Here is a 10,224-nt window from a genome sequence, read left to right as displayed (position 1 = left end):
AAGTTCACAATTGGAAAGTTGAAATCATCCCTTTTGTCGTAAAGTTTTGTTTTCAACCGACCTTCATTGTCAATTTCTTGATGTAATTCAAGATATGAGGCCGACTTTATTGTATCAGTCTGTTGTTTCCTTTATCTCTTGTTCGATGGGATAGATGCGTTCAACATAGTCACCAATTATTGAATTATTTAATGAAAGAACATCATCAACATAGCTGAAAGTAGAGTTAAAGGATATTGCTAACTTCTTATCTTTGTTCCTAAGAAGCTCGTGTAGGAAGTCAGCATCATGATAAAAAAAAAAGAAACAAGTCTGCAAGAATAGCGGAACATTTCGTTCACATTGGAATGCTGACAGTCTGTTGAAAAACACGTCCTCCGAACGTAACAATTTGTTGTGAATAAAAAAATCAAGCACCTTGATAATGTCAGTTTCAGATATTTTGTTTGTTTGAATCAGAGTGATCCTTTACAAATCCTTTATAAGAGATGCGGTATTTAGTTGTTCAAAATGAAAAGGTATTATTACAGCAGGATAAGAAAGGGGTGTTTTTTGGCTAAATTTTTTTTAACATTTAATAATCAACAATACCAGATCCAAACATACAATTTAAGCATTCTAAAACAATGCTTCTCTTCCTAATTAACACAATATCATATGTCAGTGTTATCTAACAGCCATTGAATAACTTGTAAAATACTTAAGATGAAGGTACCGTGTTCATTTCAATTCTTCTATACTGTTTTTTGTAACAAGAAAAATGTTTATGAAAAATGTTTATGAAAGGGAAAGCCCATGTTTTATCAAAGACATTTATCACATTACTGTCATTGTCTAAGCCCTATACTTCTTATGTTTTAAAAACAGAAAACTTACTGAAGGTTTAACGATCCGAACAAGCGGGCTATTTCTATGCCTGGCGACTTTCTGTTTGTGTATGACACAGAAGGCGCATCTGGAATCTGCTTCAATTCTATCTTGTCAACATCAATTTTAATTTGTTTTAACTTATTTAACAAAGGCACATCGGCTGTCGTTTCCATCTCTTTGATATTATTTTGCCATTGCTTGTAGTTATCTAACAGTCCCCTATTATATTTGGTTAATGCAGACATACTCTGTAATGCTTTTTGTTCCGCATCCTTTACTAGCTTAACTAAACCATCTACTTGTTTATCAATCAGTTTTTTCCAGTTTTCCCCTTCTTCTGTTATAGTTTTGATTACAGCTTTGACTTCCTCACAGTACGCTTTTGTATCTTTCTCAATTTTGCTAAGGTTTAAGTTGGAGGTTGCTACTTTTAACACAATGTGCTTAGCCAGTTCAGATTTAAGTTTCAACGTTGACTCAGTTAGGTCAGTCATCAAATGGCGGATGTGATTCTCTACGGAGCAAATTCTACACACAGGAATATCACAATCTTTACAGTAAAATAAGAAACTTTCTTTATGTTCTGTACAAAGCAGTTTCGCTTCCCGGTTTATATTTGATCCGCTTAGAAAAGTGTTATTTTTACAAGATTTTGCGCGTAAATGAGATAATTTACAGTTTCCACAAAATAATTGGTCACACTGTTGACAGTAATTTTCACCTGGTCCGCCAGTACAAATTTCACAGATTGATTCTGCGGCTTGGGCCATTTTGAATGTTTCTTGTTATCCCTACCAACAACCTTTGGCTATTTCATTTAACTTTAAAGCGTACTCTGGCAGCAAAACTATACAGATGTAATGCAACTTATATAAAGAACTTAATGAAGAATTTAACTTAGCTGCGCAAATGAGTTATTGCTTTTTAAACAGTATTCCGCAATATGTCAAATTTTCTCTTTTAATCAACGCATAAACAATAATATTGAATTGAGGATACTTTGTACAAACGAAATAAATCTAACTTATAATGAGATTTTGTTACATTGTAACCTTCATTATTGTTTTTAACACAAAAAAATATCGATGTTTATTTAATTACATTTGTTTGATCAGATTCCATAATCATTAATCAATTCATAACCTTTAACTCACCAGACTATACAAGGATAAACAATCAAACATGACCGCTGACATGTGATTAAATATATTTACCTGTACTGACTAGGTGATGGGTACGTTTTACCTGACTGCCTACACATATATATTTAGTGTATGAATGCCATATAGTTAAGGCGCATACATGGAGTTATTTAAATATTGTGTATACCATTGTTAACGGTATAAGTCAGTGATATAGTATACTTTCCATTATTCAACTATTCTATATTAATTAAAAATATTTATTATATATATATTTACATGATTCAGTACTAAATTACAAAGCTATTGGGCTCATTTTTTCGAAGTTTTTTTCACGAATAAAATATTAGAAAAATTGGAGGATGTGGTGTGATTGCCAATAATTAGAGAGCACATGCAATATAACTTTAAAACTATGGGACTACAGTTGATTTTTCTTCACAAAAAATTGAATTTGAGAATGGCAAAAATACTCCAAATTAACAGTTCCCGTAACTGTTTTCTTTTTTAGCTAGAGCTTTATTCTTGGTATCAAAATAATAATGTGACAAAAAAACCAAGATCATACTGCCATCGAATCACCTGATGAGATGTTTTTCATTTTAAAAGAAACCGATACCAACTGCAGGTCGACGCAGGTACCATGAATAACTGAACCCTGTGTGTGATTAATTTCTTGATAAAGTTAATGGAAACAATCATCTAAAGATGATAATGTCAATTTCGATTTTAATATCTTATAAAGAAAACGGATCTGTCGTACAGCATTCGTAGCAGGGAATGCTTCATCATTTTTGTTGGTTCGGTACATTAATTCAAACATATTTGTCAAACTAGCGAGACAGTGATCAGTTCTTTTTTCCATGGTAGTGATATAACAGAATGCTACATATTATAGAATTATATTTGTTACGAACGTACAAAAAGTTGATCAGGATCTATATCTTTCATTAACATTTGTGATTTCCTATTTTTGTGGTGTGCGAAATGTTTAAACATTAGCTGTATGAGTTGTGTTTGGTAATTTTTTTATGTTTATCTATGGTTATATAGCATGTATGCTTGTTATTGTCTTTCGTATTTTTTTGTTTTGAAACAAAGGTTAATTCATTTTTTTCATCTGAAAGTAACATTATGACTGTTTAAAACAAAACAATAACACGTGTTTGAAACCAAATTTAAAATATGTGGTTTGTCCTTCTTGTCTCATTGAAGACGGATAAAATTGCGGTTTTTATCCAACGCAGTCATAGGTTTGAACGTAGTTTTCAATTTAGACTCGTTTATATTTTTTGTTTGGGCATGTATCATATTTTCCCTCCGGTTTATATGATCCGTTCATCCTATATATTGACTCTTAAAATTCAAGAGTTAATCTAAAAATGAGGGTACTTTCTCTAAAAATGAGGGTGCTTTTTATATGGCCTTCCAAATACCGTTTCGATCCCTAACATCACTGAAGAGACATTTATTGTCGAAATCCGGATATGGTGTACTAAAGAAATATTGACACCGAATGTTTGTGGCACAACATCCTGTCCACAAGTTAACAATTTTTTTTTTCTGTGACGTATTAAATTTATAATAAGATCCATTTTGTTACAACCTGTGATCAATTTTATTTGGCAATCGCCAATGGCAGTCAGCAGGGTTAAAGAACATCAGTTGTTCGACCTGTTAGTCAAATGCGTTTTGTTTAAATATACTTTTTCACTCTTTTGGTCTTTTGGAAAATGTTGTTTGTGCTGTTTTTAGACCCTTCTACAACGAAATTTGTTTGACATGCACACGTATAAAAATTGCGGTTTTTATCCAACGCAGTCATAGGTTTGAACGTAGTTTTCAATTTAGACTCGTTTATATATATATATATATATATATAAACAACTCGTCTAAACATCAACCCAACAGTGTAATATCTGTAAATTTGCTTTCGCAAATGTTTTGTTCTTCCCTCGCCGGGATTCGAACCCATGCTACTGAGATATCGTGACACCAAATCGCCTGAACTGTAGCCGTCCCGCTAGACCACACGACCACCTGGGCTTCACAATAATAAAGCCCTCGGTGGTCGTGTGTTACCTTTCCGCGCCAGTTTTAATCTAGCGTCGTACTACAGTACATGACATTTTTTTTTTTTTTTTTTTTTTATTGCTACATATCAGCTCAATTATCTATAGTAAAGGATCCTACAAATTAATGCAAGATACAGTCACAGAAAAGAATTGTATTTATAAGAACGTCTGAGTCAGTGACAACTCTACAACAGATTTATCCATCGGATCACCAACAATGATGGTGATACATAGCTGTGTACATTATGTATATACAACTTGTCTAAACATCAACCCAACAATGTTAGATCTGTAAATTTGCTTTCGCAAATGTTTTGTTCTTCCCTCGCCGGGATTCGAACCCTTGCTACTGAGATATCTTGACACCAAATCGCCTGCACTGTGGCCGTCCCGCTAGACCACACGACCACCTGGGCTTCACAATAATAAAGCTTTCGGTGGTCGTGTGTTACCTTTCCTGAATATATATATATGACTGTATCTTACATTAATTTGTAGGGTCCTTTACTATAGATAATTTAGCTGATCTGTAACAATAACATCTTCATGCATTATATATATATCATGTACTGTAGTACGCCGCTAGATTAAAACTGACGTGGAAAGGTAACATATGGCCACCGAAAGCTCTTTTTTTGAGAGCCCAGGTGATCGTGTGGTCTAGCGGGACGGCTGCAGTGCAGGCGATTTGGTGTCACGATATCACAGTAGCATGGGTTCGAATCCCGGCGAGGGAAGAATCAAAAATTTGCGAAAGCAAATTTACAGATCTAACATTGTTGGGTTGATGTTTAGACGAGTTTTATATATATATATATATCTTTATTAGCCTCCCTTAGGAGAGATAGTGATACCAATAACATATTAATGCATAACACAATATATACAAATTTGAATAGATAAACACACAGAAGAAAAAATAATAACTGAAGGTACTTTAAACTTAATTCACATTGTTGATTTAGATTGAAAGAAACAAATTTGAAATCAATTCATATTGTCAATAAAGAATTAGAAAACATATTTGACGCATACAAATTTGGGGCTTCGCATGACAGTAAAATGTAACAGAAATCTTCAGCATCTGTGGAACCAAGAAAGGCACTGAAAGTTATTGGGTTTAAGCATAGTAGCTCGCACCAGAATTCATCCCGAATGTCGGAAAAATAGTCACACGACGAAATTGAGTGAATATACGGGTCGGTGAAAAGTATACAACATTTATCACATAAAATACTATCACTGTTCGTTTTGTGGACCAAACAACACAGGGATACTATGTAATTTGCCTGTTTACGCTAATACGGAAAGTCCAATGCAACTGTCCATGCATGATGAGGCTGAAACACTTGATGTATCATACTTCTTGAATATGTTAAAGTCACTATCTATATTTATCCGTTGTTGCCATTCCTTAAGTTCATTTTCAAAAATAGATCTGTGAACTATTGGCTTCCATATGCGCTGAGACGGAAAATGTCTGCTATCCATAAACTTTGTTAAATAGTCCGATAAATGGTATTTGTAGAGTAAATCCACATAGTCCTTTGAAAAATCCAATGTATTACTGATTGAAATACTTGAGTTCAAAATGTTTTCGTACGAGAATACGAAATGAAATTCCTCTTTGTGGTAAATTACAAATTCATCCTAAGAACAGTAACTTGCGTTCATTATTAAAACTGTCTAGTTTAAACCAACCAATGAGAGAAAGGCACAAATGAGTTCTTGTCCGTCTAGGTAATCCTTGAATAAACTTGCACACATAGTGATGCGTTCGTTCTAACATAAGTGAGTCTGTTTTAGACAGATTGCCCCAGATCTCGCATCAATAATGAGCTTTTGGGTAGCATACTTGGCGAATAATCTTTGCACATACTTTAGGGTTGAGAACAGCAGGATGAATACCGGAGCGAATCACAGACGCAGTGGTTGCTCTTAAGGTTCGACACGCTTTTAATGTACGATCCATTGTTTTCATCGAAGTGTCTAGTGAAATCCCAACATGTGTTGCACTTTCAACTGATAGAATAGGTTCGTTGTATAGGAATATATCTGGACCTGTTAGTTTTTGCCGAATTGAAGAAGATTGCTTTTCGCGGTTGAAAAAGAGAAGCTCCGCGATTCGCTGTATTGTTCACATATTGATACCATTTTCTGAGCGGATTCATAATTTGTGGCAATGAGAGAAATGGTATCGGCCTGAACGGGAGAACTACTATTAATGTCATATATAAATGCATGAAGATTAGGAAGATTCGCAGACAAAAGTTACAGTTCACATTTAATTAGGATATTTCTTTCTTCCACATTAATAGTATCGTTAGGTATGTAAAAATATCATTCTAAATTATTAACATACATGTTATCAATACTCAAAGCCGCGCTTTAAAGTAAGTTTGAACGATCTAATCTAGAGGTTGCGTGAGTCAGCTGTGGATAATCAAAAAACAAATCATTAGTTTTGATGTTTTTTAGAGTTCATATTATCTGACACTCTTTCATCTTGCAACAATAGAAAAACATTTTATTTTTGTTCTTTCTTCACACACGTATTCCGTATTCCAAACTAAAAGACAAATGAAAAGTATTGGCTCTGCTTTGTTTCTTAAAAAATATCGACAAACGATGGTACAAGTACCTTGTCCGAGGGAGGGAAGGATCATACCTTGCAAAACATCAATCTGATACAACACCATTTTTCTGAAACTCACAATATAAATATGCTTCATTTCTTGATTGACACCAAACCTGTTACTTTTAGAGGACGTGTTCTTCAACAATTTAAATGGCATTCAAATGGAAACAAATGGTGCCTATCTACGATATGTAGATGATGTTTTCTCACTCAATATTTTAAAATGTTGTAGCAGGTATCTGAATATAGATTCCACAACTGCAACAAGGGTATTACGATATTTCTCCACTCGAGACAGTTAAATTTTAATATTTTTCATATTATTAGAATTTAACTGTTCAGAGTGGAGAAATATCGTAATACAAGAGTTACAGTGGTAGAATCTGTTTCTCTAATGATTTCTTTTTCTAGAACATGCACATGGTTCTCTTTTTTATTTCCTCTGTTATACGCTTCTGGCGTATTACATTATATATTTACTACACTGGTTGGATTCCACTGCTGGTAGACGGTTTTTTCCCGAGAGTATAACCAATTTTTCGAAACACTAAGGATTTTCATATTCCGGGAATATATGACCTTAGCCGTATTTGGCACAATTTTTTGGAATTGTGGGTCCCCAATGCTCTTTAATTGTGTACTTGTTTGGCTTTATTACAACCTTGATTTGAGCGAAATTGATGATTCGTATTTAAACTTAACGCGCGTCTGGAGTATTATATTATAATCCTGGTACCTTTGATAACTATTTACACCACTGGTTCGATGCCACAGCTGGTGAACTTTTCTTCCCCGAGGCTATCACCAGCACAGGAGTAAGCACTTCGGTGTTGAAATGAATATCAATTAAAAATTTCCTTTTACAAAACTGAATTTTTCGAAAAAAAATAATTTGCTCATCCCATGAATAGATTACCTTCGCCATATTTGGCACAAATTTTGACAATTTCGGGTCCTCAATGCTCTTCAACTTTCTACTTGTTTGGCTTTATAACTTGTTTGATCAGGGCGACACTGATGGTCGACGAGTCTTATGTAAACGAAACGCGCGTCTTGCATATTAAATCACAATTCTTGTACCTTTGATACTTATTTACTATATTGTTACGTGTCAATTGGGAACTAATTGTGAAAGTTTTCTATGAAAGCATTGCCTTTGGAAGACAAGTATCACTGGAAATAAAACTTGGTGGTCTGGAAATCATAAGTGAGTATACTATGAAGCGCATTAATCCTCAATTTTCAATTTCAATGCAAATTCATTGAAAATTAAATTTTGACTAACAATGGTAAAGGTATAATTCTTCTTCACAAAAAGTGTCATGTTTGCAAACTTGTTGGTTAGTTAAAGTTATCAATGACAACCAATGCATGATAATAGAGTAGGGCTACTTTTACACACGTAATAAGTTATAGATGGTTTGACAACTGCATGTTTACATTCGTCACCTGAACGTGCTAAGCCAAGCTGTTTATGTTTTAAAAAAGCCGATACACGAATAAAAAAACTATAATGAAATAAATGTGTTATGAAATAAATCAAATCATCAATTTACTTTTTAAAATTATTTCGATAGTGCAAAGTTCAGGATAGATTATTTCTAATTGGTTTAGAAATAAGTTCATGAAAAAGAAACATTTGAAAAATTGAAAGCCATAACACAAAATATGTAATACAACTTTCACTAAATTCAACTACAATGGTTTATGACATTTTTTTGCTGATTTCTAAATAGCAAGTGCAAAACGGTATTGTCGTAAGCCATCAACTGCAAACAGATTCTATGCTTCACCTTTATAATCATGAAACTGGCATTCCCTGTTGTAAAAATAACATGTTTTCATTTATTGTCGTAGATTTAGGAACATGTATGATACTAAACAATTTTCATATTGATGTACAAACAAATTTAAATAAAATCCGTAACATTTATGTTACACATGTTTAATACATCAATATTGATAAACATTCGAGCTATAAGATACATACGTATTTATTAACTTTAATCTCAATAATGACTGTTAATGTTATGCAAAGCCTCAAACAAGAAACTATCAATTATAAAGGCAAACGCTGACTTCTCATACATTCGAATTATTTTAAAGTTTTGTATTTTATATGCAACTAACCAAGACTATATCCGTTTAGAACATAATAGTTTATTTGATATGTTTGCACTTATGGTGATATATCAAACAACCACACACGTTTTAAAAATACTGTTAATCTCCTTAAACGAATTTAATGCTAAATTTTGATATTTATTGTTTAAATGCGTTTGTTACAGAGAAAGCAACTCTAACTAAAGTGTCTATCAGCTGATTTTTGTTTATTCATGTCGGTATTTCTAGGTATGTTATTTTAGTTTTTGTTTACTTTAAATGTTTTGTGAACAAACAAGTACTAACCCATTACATGTTAAGCTATAGCACTTCCTGGAATATATAAAAAACAAATGTAAACCATTTTTAGAAAAACGTAAAACGATTATCCTACGTTTCAATGTTCCCCTAACTTGGAGAACGACAATATAAAAAAAAGTTAGGATAGCTAGTGTTGTCATCAATGGAAACAGCTTGAAAAATATTACACTAAGCTAATGCCAAAAATAAATTGTCTTTGTATTACATTGCATAACGGTTAACATTCTTACACATTGTTTAATATTTCTTTTAATGTGGTTTTCCTACTTTTCAAATCGAGCGCAACTGATTAGTGTGTGGTCGAAACACGTTAATAAATAAGCCGAATATCTTTATGATTTTCAACTACTCCAGTTTTTGATGGGTTTTAAGATTCTCACAGGTTAGTGTCTCTTCACAGGTTCCACAGTTTGCGTTTGTTGTTATTTAATTTTATCATTTTTGTCATTTTTTATGTATTACTGTGATTGCCTTCTCGTAAGCCTGTTTATTAAGTGTGTTATGAATTTTATTTTCGAATTTGAATCACATGTAATGGATAAGGTAATAAATCAATGAATTTTTGTTAAATTTTGACAATTTTTGCACTGCGACCATTGACGATTTAAGCACAGCAATAACGTTTTTAACTCTGTTGAATATTTGTTAATTGCATTGTCGTTTCTTGTTTTGTAGCACTTAAGTGTTTCTGCTGGTGCGTTATTTTCATCTGATAATTGATGTGTTTCCCTCGGTTTTAGTTTGTAACCAGGTTTGTTTTTCCTCAATCGAATTATGAATTTCGAGCAGCGGTATACTACTTTTGCCTTTATCTAGTATGTAACCTATGTTGATTTAAGTTCAAGTATCAAAAACACAGTATAAATGCACAAATATGTGGATGAAATATTGGGAGTCTAACAAACTCCATACGATGTAAGACATTAAGCTTTATCATGGTCTAGATCTTTCTATGATACGGATTGCATGCTGCGCAGTATATTTCTAGTGTTTATCCTCGTTGTAATTTTCCACGTCACTGTTTTGATTAGGTCAATGATATTTATTTTCAAAAGCAACAATGAGCAAACACCGC

The 10,224-nt window shown here is 33.1% G+C and overlaps 1 protein-coding gene across 1 annotated transcript; it reads right to left on the bottom strand.

Annotated features, from left to right (window-relative positions):
- Window positions 1-872: 872 nt before the first annotated feature.
- On the bottom strand, window positions 873-1,640 carry LOC134698027 (E3 ubiquitin-protein ligase TRIM45-like). Its single transcript, XM_063560316.1, has one exon. The coding sequence runs from the start codon at window positions 1,638-1,640 to the stop codon at window positions 873-875; it is 768 nt and encodes a 255-aa protein (XP_063416386.1).
- Between the last annotated feature and the right edge of the window lie 8,584 nt (window positions 1,641-10,224).

This window comes from Mytilus trossulus, chromosome 14, assembly GCF_036588685.1.
Source record: "Mytilus trossulus isolate FHL-02 chromosome 14, PNRI_Mtr1.1.1.hap1, whole genome shotgun sequence".
NCBI lineage: Eukaryota > Metazoa > Mollusca > Bivalvia > Mytilida > Mytilidae > Mytilus > Mytilus trossulus.
This window is presented reverse-complemented; position numbering and strand designations above follow the sequence as displayed.

Coding starts and splice junctions, on each gene's coding strand:
- LOC134698027 (XM_063560316.1), bottom strand. CDS start 1,640: ATGGCCCAAGCCGCAGAATCAATCTGTGAAATTTGTACTGGCGGACCA.